The 20,024-nt window shown below is 53.4% G+C and overlaps 1 protein-coding gene across 5 annotated transcripts in view; it reads left to right on the top strand.

The window, feature by feature from the left end:
- Positions 1–6,651: 6,651 nt before the first annotated feature.
- The window catches only part of RADIL (Rap associating with DIL domain), an 84,042-nt gene continuing 70,669 nt past the window's right edge, over positions 6,652–20,024 (top strand). For 2 of the 5 annotated variants that reach the window (XM_031013052.3, XM_031013051.3), the window contains exons 1-2: positions 6,652–6,766; positions 12,133–12,731. In XM_031013052.3, the coding sequence (XP_030868912.2) occupies positions 12,197–12,731 (535 nt within the window). In that variant the 5' untranslated portion in view covers positions 6,652–6,766; positions 12,133–12,196. Of the gene's footprint in view, positions 6,767–7,133; positions 7,600–7,674; positions 8,236–12,132; positions 12,732–20,024 lie in introns of those variants that run through there. The other 3 variants (XM_055346445.2, XM_055346442.2, XM_055346443.2) reach the window with 2 other exon arrangements.

The following is a 20,024-nucleotide window of genomic DNA, read 5'->3' as shown; positions in this document are numbered from 1 at the left end:
ATTAGCTGGGTGTGGTGGTGCATGTCTGTGGTCCCAGCTACTCAGGAGCTGAGGCAGGAGGATTGCTTGAGCCCAGTGAGCTATGATTGCACCACTGCACTCCAGCCTGGGTGACAGAGTGAGATCCTATCTCTGAAAAAACAAAGTGGGCAGACATAATGATGTCCACCATACAGAGTGGAGGTGGTGTTTAGTTCTGCCTGGCAGATTGGATGATTTGTTCACACATCTTTCTTCCTCCTCATCCCAGACATGGCCACTTACCAGCTTGGGAAGAGCATGCTATCCTGACCCCTGGACGTTGAGTAGCCATGTGATTTGTTGCTTTTTTGTTTTGTTGTGTTCTTTGAGACAAGGTCTTGCTCTGTTGCCTGGGCTGGAGTAGAGTGATGCAATCACAGCTCACTGCAGCCTCCACCTCCTAGGCTCAACTGATCCTCCTACCTCAGCATCCTGAGTAGCTGGGACTACAGGTATGCACCACTACATCTGGCTGATTTTTGTATTTTTTGTAGAGACAGGGTTTCACCATGTGGCCTAGGTTGGTCTTGAACTCCTGAATTCAAGTAATCCATCTTCCTTGGCCTCCCAAAGTGCTGGGATTACAGGCATGAACCACTGCACCTGGCCATGTGATTTGTTTTGGCCGATGAAATGTCGGTGGATCTAACATTAGCAGATGCTTTAGATAATCTCATGTGGTTTGGCTTGGCCTCTTGCATCTCTGCCATCTATCATGAGAAGACCATGCCCCTGGTAAGTGCTGCTCCCAGAATATGGAAGCACGTGGAGCAGATCTGAGCCCAAACTTTGCCAATTCAAACCCAGCTTTCTAGAGCCACAGGAAACCCGCAGGGCTTACCTGCTCTCAATGTTTTGAAATAAACTTTGAAATTTTAGAATAGTTTCAGATTTAGAGGAAAGAAGATGAACCTCAAAAACTATGCCAAGGGAAAGAATCCAGACACAAAATGTCAAATACTGTATGACTCCACTTACATGAAATATCCACGAAAGGTGTGGCCACAGAGGCAGAAAGTGGATTGGTGGTTGCCGAGACCCAGGGGCAGGAGAGAATGGGGCATGCCTGCCTAGCTGGCGTGGTCTCTCCTTTGAAGGTGATAACAATTTTTTTTTTTTTTTGAGACTGAGTCTTGCTCTGTCACCCAGGCTGGGGTGCAGTGGCATGACCTTGGCTCACTGCAACCTCTGCCATCTGGGTTCAAGCGATTCTCGTGCTTCAGCCTCCCGAGTAGCTGGGACTACAGGTGCGTGCCATCACATCTGGCTAATTTTAAAATTTTTAGTAGAGACAGGGTTTCACTATGTTGGCCAGGCTGATCTCGAACTCCTGATCTCAAGTGGTCCTCCTGCCTTGGCCTCCCAAAGTGCTGGGATTACAGGCATAAGCCACAAGCACTGCTATTTATAGGTGTGGAGGGCCTGAAGAATGGAATCCAAGGATTAAATCACTTGTTCTGCCACACCCCTCTAGGGATACCAGATGTAACAGTCTGGGAAGGAAAGGTTGGGATCTAATGCTCCCTGTGTACCTCCTAAAGCCTGCCTCCTCTCTCCTCTGGGCCCCAAAAAAGCCCAGTCTCTGCCCCTGGACGGCCATCCCTTGGGCACCAGAACATTGGACCTTAACCAGATCCCTTTCCCCTGGGCTCAGGTCCTTTCCTGGAGTCAGTTCCCGGATTCTGTCACTCTCTGGTGGCCAAGCAGGACAGCTCAACACTCTATTTTTGGCCAGTGGATTTCCAAAGATACTTAACCCGACAGTTCAAAAACTGCCCAGGAGCCAGATACTGGGATACGGAGATGAATACAGCTTTGGACTTTCCCTGGAGGGAGGGGGTAAGAGTGGATGGAAATCTATTCCTTCATCTACTCATTTAACAAATACTTATTGAGCACCGGCTAGTTGCCAAGTATAACAGTAAACAAGACACATGAAGCCCTTGCTTTCCAAAAACACAAATTCTAGTGTGTGTTAAATACATAAGCAAATACATCGACATGGTGATAAAGTCTATGAATTAAATAAAACAGGTGGTTGGGTGTGGTGGCTCACACCTGTAATCCCAGTACTTCAGGAGCCGAGATGGGAGGTTCGCTTGAGGCCAGAAGTTTGAGACGAGTCTGGGCAACATAGGGAGACCCCATCTCTACAAAAAATAAAAATAAAAAAATTAGCCAGGCATGTAGTCCCAGCTACTCAGGAGGCTGAGGTGGGAGGATCACTTGAGCCTGGAAAGGCAGGGCTTCAGTGAGCTATGATTGCACTATTGCACTACAGCCTGGGCAACAGAGCAAGACCCTATCTCTCTCTCTCATGCTCTCTCTCTCTCTTTCTATATATATAAATTAAACTTTATATATATAAATTATATATTTATAAATATATATAAATTACATCTCTATATTTTATATATATGTATAAATTAAACAGATAATAAAATCGAGAATGACTCGGGGGTGATGGTCAAGAGGTGGTCAGAAGACAGGAAGGGAGATGAGTTTCTGTGCTGGGAAGGGGCCCAGCATGAAAACACAGAGGGAAGGCTGTGGGGTCAAGGAGACCAAAGAGGAAAGGTCTCCGAGAAGGGAGATGACCTCAGAGTGCTTGAGGAAAGAAGTTCTGAGGGCTGGAGATCCAAGGCCAAGGAAGAGAGCAGTTGGAGCTGGGTTTTGCAAACCTACTTTATTCTAAGTGCAAAAGGAAAAGTTATGAGAGGGTTATAGGTGGAGGAGTAATAACATCTGGTTTAGGTTTAAGGAACATAGTGTGATTGATGTGGACTTGCTTAATAAAAAGGTAACAAAAATAAAAGACTGTGGGCGCACACAAGAGGACGTGTAACCAGGTCTAGGAGACAGGAAGATCTTTCTGGATAAGGGGTATTAGTTATCCATTGCTACATAACAAACTGCTGCCAAAACTTAGGAGCTGAGGTCAATAATAAACATTTATCAGCCGGATGTGGTGGCTCATGCCTGTAATCCCAGCACTTTGGGAGGCTGAGGTGGGTGGGTCACTTGAGGTCAGGAGTTCGAGACCAGCTTAGCCAACATGAGGAAACCCCATCTCTGCTAAAAATACAAAATTAGGTGGGGGTGGTGGCAGGTGCCTGTATTCCAAGCTACTCGGGAGGCTGAGGCAGGAGAATCACTTGAACCCGGGAGGTGGATGTTGCAGTGAGCTGAAATTGCACCACTGCACTCCAGCCTAGGCAACAGAGCAAGCCTCCATCTAAAAAAAAAAAATTATCATCTCATAGTCTTTGAGGGTTGGGAATTTGGGAGCAGCTTTGCTGCAGGGAGGAGGGAGCTTTTTTGGCTCAGGGTCCTTCAATGGACTCCAGCTGGGATGTCTGTCACCTAAAGTCTCCTGGGGCTGGAGGACTTACATCCACCATGGCTCACTGACATGGGTGGCGAGTTGGCCTGGCTGTTGGTGGATGCCTTAGTTTCTCACCATATGGACCCCTGTAGAGCTGCTTGAGTGTCCTCCCAACATGGCAGCTGGTTGACCTCAGAACTACTGATCTAAGAGAGAGCAAGGGCAGAAGCCACATCTTTTATTATTGTGTTCCAGAGGTCACAATGTCATTTTGGCAATATCTTACTGATTACACAAGTCTGCCCTATTCAACATGGGCCTATACAGGAGCACGAAAACCAAGAGGTGGGAATCACTGGGGCCATCTTGGAGGTTGGCTACTACCAAAGAAATGCCTTATCTGAGTCTCAAAGGTTGAGTAGAAATTAGCGGCCGGGTGTGGTGGCTCATGCCTGTAATCCAAGCACTTTGGGAGGCTGAGGCAGGCGGATCACAAGGTCAGGAGTTCGAGACCAGCCTGGTCAACATGGTGAAGCCCCATCTCTACTAAAATTACAAAAATTAGCCAGGCGTGGTGGCAGGTGCCTATAATCCCAGCTACTCAGGAGGCTGAAGCAGGAGAATCGCTTGAACCTGGGAGGCGGAGATTGCAGTGAGCTGAGCTTGCCCCACCGCACTCCAGCCTGGGTGACAGAGCAAGGTTCCGTCTCAAAAAAAAAAAAAAAAAAAAAATATATATATATATATACACATTAAAAAAAAAAGTTAGCCAGGTAATGAAGTTTGCTGTTATGGTCTGAATTTTGTCCCCCTAAAATTCACGTGTTTGTTGAAGCCCCGACCCCTCACACCTCAGAATGTGACTATATTTGGAGACAGGGCCTTTAAAGAGGTGATTAAGATAAAATGAGGCTGTTAGGATGGGCCCTAGTCTAATCTGACTAGTGTCCTTATAAAAAGAGGAGATTGAACACACAAAGAGACAGGTGAGAGATGCACACCCAGAAGAAAGGCCATGTGGGGGCACAGCCAGAAGGTGGCCATCTGCAAACCAAGGATAGAGGCCCTCAAAGAAGCCAAACCTGCTGACAATTTCACCTCGGACTTCCAGCCTCCAGAGCTGCCAGATAAAACATTTCCGTTTTTCCAGCCACCCAATCTGGCATTTTTAAATAGCAGCTCAGGTTATCTAATACAGTTGGAAAAGGTGTTTGAAGGTCAAGGGACCGGCCTGAGGGAAGATCTCGAGGCATGAAACAGCATATTCATACCAAAAAGTCAGCATTTCTAGATCAAGAAGCAATCTGAAAAGTTTCTCTATAAAGGACCAGATAATATTTTAGATATTTGGGGCTGTAAAATCCTGGTTGCAGGAAAGCAGTCGTAGATAGTATCTAAACAAATGAAGGTAGCTGTGTTTGAATAAAACTTTATTTACAAAAACAGAAGGCAGCCCAGATCTGGCCCATGGGTTGTAGTTATCCGACCCCTGTGGAAGAAGGATGTGGGGAGTGTGGGAGATGGGCCAGGAGCAGGGTGAGGAATATCTCAGGAGGAAAACCCAGGCCTGAAACCAGGCTCTCCTTCAGCTCTGACCATTGTCTCTTCATGCGCACCTGAATGAAATATTCAAGCACGTCATTCCTTTCAAGCATCCCTTCCTGGGGTAGGCGAGGAGGTTGGTGTGTATACGGAGGGTCCTGTATTCCTGGCTCAGTTCTTGTCTCTACCTCCAGCAGCCTGACCTCTCTGCATCTCTATTTTCTCATCTGAAAAATGGGAGTATTACTGAACAAAAGGGTTCTGTGCTTGCTCTGCTAGAAGCCAATCTTGATCAGGTGCAGAGGTTCATGCCTGTAATTCCAGCACTTTGGGAGACTGAGGTGGGTGGATCACCTGATGTTAGGATTTTAAAACCAGCCTGGTCAACATGGCAAAACCCCGTCTCTACTAAAAATACAAAAATTAGGTGGGCGTGGTGGTAGGCGCCTGTTAACCTTAGCTACTCGGGAGGCTGAGGCAGGAGAATCACTTGAACCTGGGAGGTGGAGGTTGCAGTGAGCTGAGATCACACCACTGCACTCCAGCTAGGGCAATAGAATGAGACTCTGACTCCAAAAAAAAAAAAAAAAAAAAAAAAGCCAATCTTACTGCATTAAGTTTTTGAGACAAAAGCTTTTTTTGTCCGTATTGTGAGTTGATCAATAAGGAGACAGGAGACTGGCTCAAATCTGTCTCTCTGTGTTGACTTTGAGGCAGTATTTTTTATTAGAAAAGGTTTAGGAGGTGGACTTTAGGATTAGCAGGTGATAGGTGGAGGAAAGGGGAGGCCTGGAATGTCTCAGAAATCTCTGTCTCACAAGAGTTGATGTGAGCATTAAGTGAGGTGACCTAGGTAAAGTTGCCTAGGGCCTGGCACACAGGTGGTCAATAAATGTCTGTTCCCACACTCATCAATGTCTGCTCCGACCTCCATCGCGAATATGGGGTCATGACTACGGAAATCGTACCACGATAGCTGTCCACAAAAAGGTTCACTCCCGAGGCCCAGATTCTGCATATTGATATTCCGAACCACCTGAATCTCCCAGGTCTAGCCCACATTCCTCAAAGGGAAAACCCCAGCCCAAGTGCTGAGGACACGAGCTGCTTTTTAAACAAGTCCCCAGGGAGAGCAGTTGGGGCCAGAGCCCCAGAGCTGACCTGGTCTTTTTTTTGCATAATTGTAAGCAGGAATGCCATGACCTGATTTGTCTTTTAAAACTCTGGGTGGGAGACAGATGGTAGGGGAGAGGAAATTCCTCCCTTGTTCCTTTTCGATGTCTTAGAAGATGTTCATTAATTGGGGGCACAGCTCTACCCTCCCCTACACCCACTCACTGTGCTACTAGAAGGTGCTGTCTCGAAATAGCCCACCCAACTGCAGGAGACCAGAGCCCACAAGCAGCTCAGGGACTTAGAACTGGTCCCACCCTTCCTCCGGGGACCTCCCCTCCTTAAGCCGCAGTCTGTGGGTGGGCTGCAAGTCCCTCCTCTCCACAACCAGCCCCACCCCTTTCTTCAAAACCCCGCCTCTCCGGTGAGGCCCCGCCCCCTCGAGGCTGCATCCCCGTCCATTGGGCGGCCGGCAGGAGGCGCCAGAGCACAGCCCGCCTTTTCTAGCAGGTTGGCCCCGCCCCTCTCCTGGAGACCCCCGCCTCCTCGAGGCTTTCTTTCTGCCTATTGGGCGCCGAGGCCCAGCTCCAGCCCACCTCTTCTCCCCCGCCCCACCCTTTGTGGCCCCGTCCCCTTGAGGCCCCGCCCCGCCCGTTGCGCCGCCGGCAGGAGGCGCCGCGGCACGCGCGGGTCTGGGCGCCGGCCCCAGCCAACGGCGGGTGGGAGCAGCGCGGGAACGTGGCGGCGCGGCGGGTTGCGCCGGAGGTGAGTGTGGGGTGCGCGAGGAGTGACTGCGGAACCGGGGGTGGCTCGTAAGGGGCGCTGCTCGGTAGCTGCCGGGGGCCTGGGGCGCGGAGGCCGCGGGGCGCGCTCGGGGACACTCCCGGCCGCAGGTCGGGGCGCGGAGGGCAGGCTTGCCCAGTTGCCATGGGAACCGACTGGCTGTCGGGCCCCGGCCTGGACCGGGGGGCGGTACCCGGAGGCCGGCTAGCGCGGGCAAGGGCGGCCCAGCCTGCGGGGATCCGGGGGTCCGCGCTGCCGACCCCCGAGAGCGCCTGAGCCTGGCTGTCCGCGTGGGCCCCGGACCCCCAACTCCAGGGGACTCTCGGCCCTCAGTTTCCCCGGCTGTGCCCTGGAGGGGGACGTTCGTCCGGGGAGCGCAGCGGGGGAGCGGGGCGCAGGGTTCCGCGCGCTCTCCCACCTGGGCTGGCGAGACGTCCCCTGCACATACCCCGTCCAGGATGCAGCCCGATCCCCACTCGTGCGCCAGCTCAAAGCATTGTTTCCCGGCTATTTATGTACCATTTCCAGCCCCTCGACAAATACTGCATCCAAGATAACAGATGCTGAGCCGAGCTCCTGGGGCCTCGCAGGAGGAGCCTGTTGGTGGGGTTGGCAGGGCCCTGGAGGGGCTGCGGACCAGCCTGCCCTGCCCTGTCGCCTGTCAAGTGTTTGGCTAATCTGAATTGCACAGAAGAATCTGATTGCTCGTGTCCCGCGGTTAATATAGGCCACCTCTTGTGCATTCCAGACAGGAACCAGTCTTGAAAGTCCCTTTTGCTGGGGGGCAAGTCAGTCCCCTCTCCAGCAGCTAGCAGGTCAGAATTAAATCTGATTGAATTATGTTTGCATTTGAAAGCGTGGCTCGGGCTGGGGCTGTAAAGATAGGATTCATGGAAGGAGGGGAGAGAGCTGAGTGTGTAAAGTCTGCGCTTCGTTTTCCCTCCTGCTGGAAATGATAATGGGTTCCACATTGTCCTGTTGGAGCAGAGAGGTCGCTCCACCCATGTCGTCAGCGCAGCACTGACCTCACTCCCTGTACTCGCCGCTGGGACTTGAGCTTGTTTTTCATCAGAAACTGGACTCTTCCTTGAGAACAAGAGAAAACATTCTCTAAGAGCAGCACCAGCCAGCGCCCCACACCCTCGCTGTCCGAGCCCTGCGCTTTCCCCAAGTATTTGTGTCACAGAGGAGCGAATGGAGCAGAAGAGGCCGGTCGCACTTCCAGAAAAACAGATCTTGTTACCCAGGGCGTGCTCCGCCCGGTCGGATTTTCCTGCACTCCCCTTGGCCTTTTAAAAAACGAGTCCATCCCATTCTCACAAACAGGCCAGGCTCCGCCTTCTGGGATTCGGAAGCGGGCAGCGTGTGAACAAGTGGGCACCCTCTGGTCTGGCCAAGGGAGGATGACCAAACGGAGAGAAATGCTTTCTGAAAATCCCAAAACAGATAAGGTTTGTGTGAACAGGGACTTCTGGGGGCTTAAGGAGTTATTGGAAAGGAGTCAATCATATTCTCTCTGCTTACATTTTCTCCTGTTTCATGATACTGCTAACTCTGCCTCTGCCTTCGAATCCGGCTCCGGAAACTGTGGGAAAAGCAGGGGTGGGGGGAATGGGGGGGAACAACATTTCTGAAGTTCAAGCTTCTAAGACCCTGGGAGGGGACCTAGCAGTTGTGTGTTTGTAATTTTCTATTTGTTTTTTATTAAAGAAGAATTATGTAAATGTCAGACCTTACAAAACATATATCCACCCCTGGGCCCCAAATATCAACTCACTTTCCCATTGTATTTGGGGGCCTTTTTATAATTTTTGTCTTTTTTTTTTTTTTTGAGACGGAGTCTCACTCTGTTGCCCAGGCTGGAGTGCAGTGGCGTGATCTCGGCTCGCTGCAACCTCTGCCTCTGGGGTTCAAGCGATTCTCCTGCCTCAGCCTGCCAAGTAGCTGGGGTTACAGGCACCCGCCACCATGCCCAGCTAATTTTTGTATTTTTAGTGGAGACAGGATTTCACCATGTTGGCCAGGCTGGTCTTGAACTCCTGACCTCAAGTGATCTGCCCGCCTCGGCCACCCAAAGAGCTGGGATTACAGGCATGAACCACCACGCCCAGCCAATTTTTGTCTCTTTTTTTTTTTTTTGAGAGGGAGTCTTGCTCTGTCGCCCAGGCTGGAGTGCAGTGGCATGATCTTGGCTCACTGCAAGCTCCGCCTCCCGGGTTCACACCATTCTCCTGCCTCAGCCTCCCGAGTAGCTGGGACTACAGGTGCCCACCACCACGCCCGGCTAATTTTTTGTATTTTTAGTAGAAAAAGGGTTTCATAGTGTTAGCCAGGATGGTCTCGATCTGCTGACCTCGTGATCTGCCCGCCTCAGCCTCCCAAAGTGCTGGGATTACAAGCGTGAGCCACCGTGCCCAGCCATCTTTTTTTTTTTTTTTTTTTTTTTTTAACAGAGAGGGTCTCACTCCATTGCCCAGGCTGGAGTGAGGTGGCGCAATCATAGCTCACTGTAGCCTGGAACTCCTGGGCTCCAGTGATCCTCCTGCCTCAGCCTCCCGAGTAGCTGGGACTACAGGTGCACACCATGCCCAGCTAATTTTTTATTTTTATTTTCTATAGAGATTGGGATCTTGTTATGTTGCCCAGGCTAGTCTTGAACTCCTGGCCTTAAGCCATTCTCCCGCCTTGGCCTTTTAAATACTTGCCTCTGCTTCATGACTGTTCTGTGATATGGGCTTTCTCCTGCCTGGAGGGGGCTTCCCCAGTTTTTGGTATCATATTTATGTCAGCATTCAGACTTCATCTCCGGAGGCAGAGGTTTCCTGAGCCACAGCTGCCTGGTGGCAGAGGCTGTACCATCCACCACCTGCACTTTGCCTTTGCACCCTGGGGAACCCGTTGGAGATGACCACTATGAAAAGGTGGTGGCTGACCCTCTGCCAGTATGTGCTGCCTGGAGGCTTCTAAGCCTGGGGCATCTGGAGAGGCGCTTTGGAGCGGGGTTGTGCAGCTCTCATGGATGGTTAATAAGTGCCGGCTGGAGAGGCTCTTTGAGGGGTTTTGTTCTGTGATTCCAAGTACTCACTTTGAAAACTGACCACAGGAGACTGAGGTCAGACTCGAGGGCGATTTGAAGCCGCTGGTGTGGTGTGCACAGGCCAGGCCGCACGTTTGTGATGTGAGCACTGTCTGAAAATGCTTTTGTTGTAAATGAAACCGAGGCCTTTGATGAGTCCATGGGGGAAGCTGCGGCCGGCTCTGAGCTTCTTAGGATTTGACAAGGCCACTCGTTGCACCTTCTTCAGAGGAAGAGAAACAAAGGCTTTGCTCCTTTACTCCTTTATGGCCTGGCTCGAAGGAACCTCAAGGCTCCATCTGCTTATGACCTGTACTGGGATCTCCGTGACACCTGTTACAGCAAATTCACCTCTTCAGAAAGCCAGGCACAGCGAAAGCCTTTGCCGTGGTGAAGTGTCAGCAGTGGGCTATAGGAACAGGAGAAGGGCCTGCCACCCACCCCGCAGGGCAGACGTCCGCGTTGGGAACCCAGTCTCTGGTATGCGAAGCTGTCGGAAGTATTTCTGAAGAGTTCAAGGTCCTCGGAGAAAGCGCAGCTGCTGGCTGACCTGGGCTGGTTCTGGAGGAAGCCAGTGGTGGTCTGATTTCAGGACTCACCCATGACAGCTCTGGCAGGCAGTGAGAGGCTCCAGAGAAGGTGACCCACGCCCCGGTGATATTAGAAAGAGGCCAGTTCGCAGTGTCAGCTTTGGAGGCTGGGACGGTTCCACTGTTTAGTTTCCTAAGGGATAGTGTGGCTCCTTTTCTTTGGAGGGGTTCCCTGGTTGCTTTCTGTGGCCCTAGGCAGCCACCGTCCTTTCCAGAAGCCTTTTGCAGCGCCCGCAGCGCGACGAGTGAGTCAAGCCTGGACAGTGTCAGTTGACTGCTGCGGAGTTTAGTACTGACCCTGGTCGCGGTGGCAGGCGACCCGTGCTGTGTTCACTGGGACCTGGACCACTCTTTCCAGAGCTTTCCAGAAAATAGGCTTTCCTCCTGGCTCACTCGTCTGCCGCCTTTGTCTTTGGTGAGAACATGAGCACGGAAGTGGGGTACAGTAATGGGGAGACGTGTGCGCAGTTTTCCAGTATTTTCCTGCCTTGCAGTCCAGCCTCACCTTTTACAAATCGGAGACCTGCCTTCCTTTTTCTCTGCCCTCCTGCCCCCACAGAGGTTCTGGAGGGAGACTGAGAAACCATCTGGAACTCCTGGCCCTGGGCACGCTAAGGACATTAGAAGTGTGATTGTATGACACGCCAACGCATCCCAGGCTGTTTTCCAGTTTCCCCAGGAGACTGCATCTCTGTGGCCTGGAGCGCCGGGCACCCGCGGCCTGTGGTGGGCGGGACGCACGCATTCCGGCCATGCCTGCACCGGCTCGAGAGGGGCCCTTTGTGCCCGCTGTGCTTGTGAGGCCACTCAATGCTGCCATCCCAGGGAGCATCTCCTTCAAGCCAGGACGGGTCTCTTGCCCAGAGGGGTAGATTCTGGGGGTTTGTGTCTGGAATGTCTGATGGTCTATTCTGTCAACGTGGCTGCGATTCGCCTGTTTTCCTGGTTCCACTGTGTTTGTGACCCATTTCCCACATCGCAGCCTGTGGGGTAGGAGACACGGGGTTTACGGAGAGGCGAAGCTTTGCCCTTGGGCTGCCCGCTGCTCTTCTGTGGCTGTGACGGTGCTGGGGGCGGCTCCGGGTGGGGCGCTCCTTGATGCTCACTGCACACGGGCACTGCGCCCAGCACTTTCCAGAAATCCAAGCCCTGCAGTGGAGCGTGTCTTACCTAGGCGACCTCATTGTGTTTCCCAGTAATGGCTTTCCTTGAAGGGCGCTCCAGCCCGTTTAGTCCTCTCGGTCTCTGGTGGCCCTGCAGGCTCCAGCCACATCCTCTGCTCAGGTGCTCTGGTGGCAGGTCTGCGGGGCCAGGATGCCCACGGCCTGTTATGTCCATTAGATTTTGAGATGGGGTCTTGCTCTGCTGCCCGGGCTAGAGGGCCATGACACGATCATAGCTCGCTGCAATCTTGAACTCCTGGGCTCAAGCCATCCTCCAGCCTCAGCCTTCAGAGCAGTGGGTACAGTGCACACCACCATGCCTGGCTAATTTTTAAATTTTTTGTAGAGCCGGGGTCTTACTATGTTTCCCAGGCTGGTCTGGAACTCCCAGGCTCAAGCCGTCCTCCCACCTTGGCCTTCTAAAGCGCTGGGATGACGGGCAGGAGTCACCGCCTGTGGCCTCATTTGCTCTTCGTGGTCACGATGGTTGACGCTAACCTCTCTCACTTTTTCTCCCAGGTCACGGCCTCCCCACATCCTTTGGCCGAAGCCCGCGGTCCTCATCCATGAAGCCTCACCCACCATGTTTTATGGGACGCACTTCATCATGTCCCCGCCCACCAAGAGCAAACTGAAGCGGCAGAGCCAGCTGTTGTCCAGCATGCTGTCCCGGACGCTGAGCTACAAGTACCGGGACCTGGACTCCACCTTCTCCAGCCTGGGCGCCAGCGACGACCCCGCCGAGCTCTCCACCCAGCTCTCGGCCCCTGGTGTCCTGAAGGTGTTTGGGGACAGTGTCTGCACAGGAACCCACTACAAGAGCGTCCTGGCCACCGGCACCTCCAGCGCCCGTGAGCTGGTGAAGGAGGCGCTGGAGCGGTACGCCCTGGACCCCAGGCAGGCCGGCCAGTACGTGCTGTGTGACGTGGTGGGCCAAGCCGGCGATGCCGGGCAGCGGTGGCAGGCCCGGTGCTTTCGGGTGTTTGGGGACAGTGAGAAGCCCCTCTTGATCCAGGAATTATGGAAACCCCGAGAAGGTTTATCCCGGAGGTTTGAGCTGAGGAAGAGGTCAGACGTGGAGGAGCTGGCAGCCAAGGAGGTGGACACCATCACAGCAGGTGAGGAGGGCCACAGGTTCAGGAAGAGCCGTGGGTCTGAGCGCTGAGAAGGCCAGCCGAGGTAGGCGGAGAAGGAGTGGTGCAGGGGACACACGTGGGGCGGGCTCGCTCTGCAGGAGGCAGTCGGAGCCCATGTCCTGGATGTTTGAAGGCTTCTTCTTTTGTTTTCTGAGACACGGTCTTGCTCTGTCACCCAGGCTGGAGTGCAGTGGCACCGTCACAGCTCACTGCAGCCTCCTGGGCTCAAGCGATCCTCCCACCTCAGCCTCCTGAGTAGCTAGGACTATAGGTGCACCACCACACCCAGCTAATTTTTTACTTTTTGTAGAGACAGGAGTCTCGCTGTGATACCCAGGCTAGTCTTGACCTCCTGCCCTCAAGCGATCCTCCTACTTTGGCCTCCCAAAGGTTTCCTCTTGAACTCACCATTTTCACCTCAGCTGTCTGGGAAGTCATAGTTTGTCTATGCAGCAGGAGGCTGGCTGGTGTTCCTCAGAGGCTCCTGATATATTCTTGCAATATTTGAGGCCACATCTGTTCTTTTGTCTGATCAGATTATTGTCCAGCTCTCCAGCAGTCATCTCATTGACCACAGCAACCACCCACGCCTTGTTAAATACAGGGTCCCGCCAAGTCCCTTAGCACCTGCGACTTTGTCGGGGAGTTTTTAGGGCAATGAAGTAAAAAGACAATCAAGGAATCCGTCCCAGGCCAAAACCTACGTGGCTTTGCCGGGTTGCAAGGTCTCCAGAGGTGACCACGGTGCACTCGGTGTACCGTGGGTCTGTGGGTGCCTAGGCGGTGGGAGGCCTTCCTGAGGAGGGCCTAGCCACGGGCAGCCGATCATTATCCGTCCAAGGAGTGCCGAGAGCGCGGGCGGCGTTGAGTGCCTGCTGCAGGGCTTGAGAGCCCCGGGGCCTGGGGCCCACTGTGTCTGGTGATTTATTCAATTGGTGGAAAGAAGTTGATTATCTTAATAGGTGTGTGTCATAAAAAATAATTTTGGCCGGGCGCGGTGGCTCACACCTGTAATCCCAGCACTTTGGGAGGCCAACGCAGGTGGATCACCTGAGGTCAGGAGTTGGAGACCAGCCTGGCCAACATGGTGAAACCCCGTATCTACTAAAAATACAAAAATTAGCCGGGCGTGGTGGCAGGCGCCTGTAATCCCAGCTACTCAGGAGGCTGAGGCAGGAGAATCACTTGAACCTGGGAGGCGGAGGTTGCAGTGAGCCGAAATCATGCCATTGCTCTCCAGCCTGTGCAACAAGAACAAAAGTCAGTCTCAAATATAAATAAATAAATAAAATAAATTTGGCTGGGTGTGGTGGCTCACACCTGTAATCTCAACACTTTGAGAGGCCAAGGTAGGAAGACTGCTTGAGCCTAGGAGTTTGAGAGCAGCCTGGGTAACATAGTGAGGCCCCATCTCTACAAAAAATAAAAAAGTTAGCCAGGCATGGTGGTGCATACCTATGGTCCCAGCTCCTCAGGAGGCTGAGGTGGGAAGATGGCTTGAGCCGCAGATGCTGCAGCCAGGACTGTACCACTGCACTCCAGCCCAGGCAACAGAGTGAGACCCTGTCTCAAAAAAATAACAATAAAAAGAGTAACTTGTGGTTGCTTTAATTATGGCTCTTAAAGTCTGCTCAGACAAGCACCCCCAGTTGCCTGCACCTGGGGATCCTTCCTCCACCCAAAGGTCGCCACTTCTGGGATCTGGTTTTCATCCCGACCCTGCCATGTCACGATCCAGTGGTCCCTTGGAAGGACCGGTGATCCGGTGGCAGAGATGGGGTCCCTCCCCTCCTGATTCAAAAAGACCTCCTGTGAGGCCAGGAAACCCGAAAGGGAGGAGGCGCATGGTGGGATGTTTTCTGGACAGGAACAAAGGCTCTTCAATGTCAGACAAAGAATTTCGGTCATTCTTCCACCATGTGTTGCCTCTGCCAAGCGGAGGGCAAAAAGCGAGTGGGACAGAGCCAGCTTGGGGCTGCAGAGCACGGGCCAGGGTTGCTGCGGTGTGGCTGGGGATCAGCCTGGCCTGTCCTCAGGCCATTGCGTTGTGTGTCACCGGGCGAGGAGGAGCCCTGGGAAGGCCCGCCTTCTTCACAGGTGATAGGTGACTGCCAGTGTAGGACGGTGGGGCCAGAGTGCATGTTGCAGGAGACAGGAGCTTGTCTGAGGCTCATGTGCTTCTTTTTTTTTTTTTGAGACGGAGTCTCACTCTGTCGCCCAGGCTGGAGTGCAGTGGCACAATCTCGGCTCACTGCAAGCTCCACCTCCCGGGTTCACGCCATTCTCCTGCCTCAGCCTCCCGAGTAGCTGGGACTACAGGCGCCCGCCACCACGCCCGGCTAATTTTTTGTATTTTTAGTAGAGACGGGGTTTCACTGTGTTAGCCAGGATGGTCTCGATCTCCTGACCTCATGATCTGCCCGCCTCGGCCTCCCAAAGTGCTGGGATTACAGGCGTGAGCCACCACACCCGGCCAATTTTTGTGTTTTTAGTAGAGATGGGGGTTTCACCATGTTGGCCAGGCTGGTCTCGAACTCTGGACCTCAGGTGATCTGCCCACCTTGGCCTCCTAAAGTGCTGGGATTACAGGTGTGAGCCACCACACCCGGCCAAGCTCACGCACTTCTTTTGGAATCATTCCTGTTAAATTATTTAGGGCAAGCGAAAGCGCCCCTGCTCACAGCCTGTCTAAGCTCGTGGCAGTTTTCGAAACCTGCCAAAGAGAGTCCATCAGGCTGCCCAGCCATACTGACACACTCATCTGGGCTGGAGCAGGTTGTGTTACCTACCCAGAGCTGGCCCCCTGGGCCTTGGGGACTCATCCTTCCTTGCTGACCTTCTCTGGCTGTGGCCCAGGGACTCCTGTGACCCTCACCCATGCCAAGAAGGTTCACCAAGGCGGCTGGGTGGTTTGAGATGGAGTGGCTGGTAGAGGCATGCACACATGCTTCTGCTCATTACAGAATGGTTATTGAGCCTCTGCATGGAGCCGGGGGAAGGCTAGACCCGGGGGGTCCCCACGTGGATAAGCCAGGCTCCGCTGGGGATGACCCCGCACAGACCCCACTGTAGCTGGACAGCCCCGCCTCAAACGGGCCCGCGCCCAGAAGCTTTGCGCTAGAGCGTGTTCGGTTGTTGTGGTGACACATGGGTACCTGGACAGAGAAATGTCCACACAGGTGCTCACAAGCGCAGTCTCCCACTTGGAACTGTTCCCTGCGTGAGACACCTGCACAGCCTTTCCGTGGGTTGGAGGTGGCCTCTGTGCGCATCCCTGGAACCCGCCTCTGAGAGGTCTCTCCTGCTGGCTTGGAGGCACGGAATGGGGAGGGCGCTGAGCCTTTGTTGTGTCCCACGTCCCCCTGAGTGAGTCTGCAGCCGGCACTAGGCGATTCCTCCCTCGCCCCTCCAAGGGGAACCACTGAGATCCAGAGAAGGGGAGGAGGTGGGAAGCTGAGGGGTTTTTCACTGTAGCAGCTTCTCTGGCAGCCGTGGGCGCCAGCCTGCCTCAGATTGGAGTGACGTGGAAGAATCGTGGTGGGGAGGCTTTCCTAACACCCACCGTGTCCTCTCCATTACATACCTCCGGTGATGGTGAGCTCTGCGCCTTCCAGCAGCCCGCCTGTCCCGCGCCTCCCTGGGCACCGATGGGGCTGCTGTGGTGCCTGTTTGTCCTGAGAGCGGCCCTCAGTGTGGGGCATGCGTCACCGTGTCGCTTTGGGGGAAGGTGGGGGGCTGCAGTGAAACAAATCCTACTGAAGTGAGTGGTGTAGTTTCAAAAGGACAGCGGGATGGCAGCATCACATCTGCCCCTGCAGGGCAGGCCCAGTGAGGTCCAGCGCACGCCAGGGCCCCTTCAGCTCCTGCATTCTCTCCCAAGAGGACCCAGCGTGGGGCTGTCCCTGATCCCTGGTGAGATAACAGTCCGATCTCACCTGGAAAAAGTGGCGAGAAAGGGAAGGGACCCCTAGCCTGTGCATGTGGTGATGTGGTGTGCACGTGTGACCGTGTGTGTGTGTGTGGTGTGCATGTGTGTGCATGCATGTGTGACCGTGTACGTTTGTGTTAACGAGTCCAGCCCCAGGTTGCTCAACACTGTGACACTGTTTCTCAATAATTTCCCGTTATTGCTCCTGTGGTAGGAGTTACGCTTGGCCGGGCGCGGTGGCTCACGCGTATAATCCCAGCACTTTGGGAGGCCGAGGCAGGCAGATCAATTGAAGTCAGGAGTTCAAGACCAGTCTGACCAACATGGTGAAACCCCATCTCTACTGAAAATACAAAAGAATTAGCCGGACATGATGGTGCATGCCTGTAATCCCAGCTACTTGGGAGGCAGAGAATCGCTTGAACCCGGGAGGCGGAGGTTGTAGTGAGCTGAGATCGCACCACTGCACTCCAGCCTGGGCGACAGAGCGAGACTCTGACTCAAAAGAAAAACAGAGTCACATTGGTTCTGGGTTGGGCTAACGGGTTGCACCATTTCAGGGGAAACATTTCGCCAGAGTCTCTCAGGCCTCTCCCCTGCCCCTCACCTCGGACTCCCCTGCAGAGTCAGGTGGGGAAGGTGTCAGCCAGGCGCTTCCTGCCGGTTCACTCATCACTTAGTTCACTGCTACCCCCCTGTAGAAATGCACGCAGGCACTTTGGGTTTTTGTTTTCCATAAATGTCTCCTTCTCATAGCCACCAGGTTCCCCCTGATTTCCAGAGTCACAAAACCTAGAGGGTCTCTTCCAGGGGGAGGCTGGTGCTGGAGGTGTGGCCGGGCTGGAAGTGGCTCTCACTCCCCTTTCCTAGAAGGCTGGTATTTAGGGCTGGTGCCCCACGGAGAGGGCCTGGGTCCTGTCACCGAGATAAGACAGCAGTCACTTAGATGCACTGGGGAGGGGCGATGACAGGGCCATGTGGTTTTTGTCAGGGGCTGGGGAACGGTGAGGGGAGGGTTGGTTTGCCTTTGCAGGAGGGGTAAGTGTTAAACCCGCGCAGAGCCCGGGGAGGGCTGGCCTTCCTTGCTTTCTCCCTTCCTCCCGTTACATTTTAGGTTGGGGCATCTTTGCTGAGGGAGGCGTCCGTGGTTGCAGGGCGATGAGCAGTGTCCCTGGCTCCTGTGCCCCCACCCCCAAGTTGTAACAACCAAAGATGTCTGCAGACGTGGCCAGCTGTTCCCTGGAGGCAGACCTGCCCTCGATTGAGAGCTGCAGTATTGGACCTGGCTGCCTGGACTCGGCCACACGAGCCCCTGCCTGCTGGGACCATGTGGCTGAGTACCCGCCCCAGGCCCTCAGGCCTGATCCACAGTGGCGACATTTGTTTCTCCTGGGCCACTCTCGGAGGGGCTGGGTGCCTGGCAAACCCAGGGTCTCAGGGATGGTGACGTGCAGAGTCTTGGCATTCATGCATTCCTGGAGACAGGGACATCACCGTGGCTTTGGATACCCCCTTTGTAAAGAGGCACCCTAGAGAGTTTGTAAAGCCACCGAGGTTTAGCCAGGAAGGTTCAGGCTAAACAAAGCCTGGGAACACCACCCCAGCACTCACTAGGCTTTTGACTGAAAAACAGCCCATCCAATGTCTGGTATACAGTAGGTGCTTATTAAATACCTGTGGAAGGGTTGGTGCCCTGAGGAGAGGAGGCCCCTCTGTGTGTCTTAGCTCCTATGCGTCTGCAAGACTCCCGAGTGGGGTCGTTTTCTTTGTGTGTGTGTGGGAGGGTGGTGTGGGGACGGTGTGGCCGTCCAGGAGTGTGGATGTGCCTTGAGCAATGGAGGAACTTGCAGCCCTGGCCACCCGGCAGCGTGGTGGGCCGCCCTCCTGCCCCCAGTGCTGCGATGGAGCTGGCAGGCGGGTGGCAGGTCTGTGTTGTTGCTGAGTGCCAGCTCTGAGTTTGCATTTGTCGTCCCGCCTTGTCACTCAGGACAGGTAGCAGGACTCGGCCTCCCCGATGACAGCCAGGGGTGTTCGGGCCGCAGGGACTGTTGTGTGCACGCGGGAAGCGCCGCTGCCTTCCTCTGCCGACGGGGTGCCGTGAGTTCTGTCCTCCCTTGTCCGCAAACCTCTTTGTGGTTGTTTTCATTTGAAATATTTTTCTTCCGCTATGACTCTGACTTGAAAATAACTCTTATCTTAGCACAGTGGAGGTGAAAGGATTGCTTTTCCTCTTTTTACATGGGAATAAGTCACTGCCACTTAACTGGGACTTCCCTTCCAGTGGATTCCCAATGACAGAGTCACTGTGGGAAACGTTCATTGTATGTGGTCTGGCTAAAAACAAAACAACCCCAAACCTTTTTTCACCAGCCTAAAACTAGAAAAGTTATTGAACTTTAAAGACATGTTTGAGCATTTCCAATTCAAAGAGAAAATAAAGTTGAATGGTTAGTTGCTCACAGCCAGTTTCATCCTTCAGTTTACTGCTTACACTTAAAAAATCAGTAACCTTCAGTTTGATCATAGAGGCACCGTTGACAGCCCTGTTGTCCCCTGAACTGAGTGAGTCCCGGAGGGGCTGCACCCCCTCCTGCCCTGGGGACTCGGGTGACGTCCAGCTACGTTCCATAAGGGGCCACTGACAGAGTTTAGCATTAACACCAAAAACACAGAGGGATATTGTCACTGGTGTGAACTGTTTGAAAGACATAAAATAGTCGGGCACGGTGGCTCACGCCTGTAATCCCAGCACTTTGGGAGGCCGAGGCGGGTGGATCACCTGAGGTCAGGAGTTCCAGACCAGCCTGGCTAACATGGTGAAACCCCGTCTCTACTAAAAATATAAAAAAATTAGCCAGGCATGGTGGTGGGCACCTGTAATCCGAGCTACTTGGGAGGCTGAGGCAGGAGAATTGCTTGAACCTGGGAGGTGGAGCTTGCAATGAGCTGAGATTGTGCCACTGCGCTCCAGCCTGGGCAACAGAGCGAGACTCCATCTCAAAGAAACAAAACAAAACAAAACAAAAAACCACGTTAATATCTGTTGGTTCCCAACAGTGACCTATAATGTTGGTTGAAAGATGTTTGGGGATCTGTTTAAATCATACTGAGTAGCGTCTCTCATGGTTTTAGAGAATATACTGACAGAGAATGTATCGTTTTTTTGTTTTGAGGGTTTAAGTGGCAGAAGTGTTTTCAGAGGTTTCAGATATATACAGACTGAGAGGTCAGCTCGCCCTGTGCCCCTTTCCCTGCCGTGCTGTCCTTGCAAGACTTGGTGTCCGTCTTTGTTTTTGTTGTTGTTGCTGTTGTTGTTGTTGTTTGAGACAAGGACTTACTCTGTTGCC

Source organism: Gorilla gorilla, chromosome 6 (genome assembly GCF_029281585.2).
Source record: "Gorilla gorilla gorilla isolate KB3781 chromosome 6, NHGRI_mGorGor1-v2.1_pri, whole genome shotgun sequence".
Taxonomy (NCBI): Eukaryota; Metazoa; Chordata; class Mammalia; order Primates; family Hominidae; genus Gorilla; species Gorilla gorilla.
This window is presented reverse-complemented; position numbering and strand designations above follow the sequence as displayed.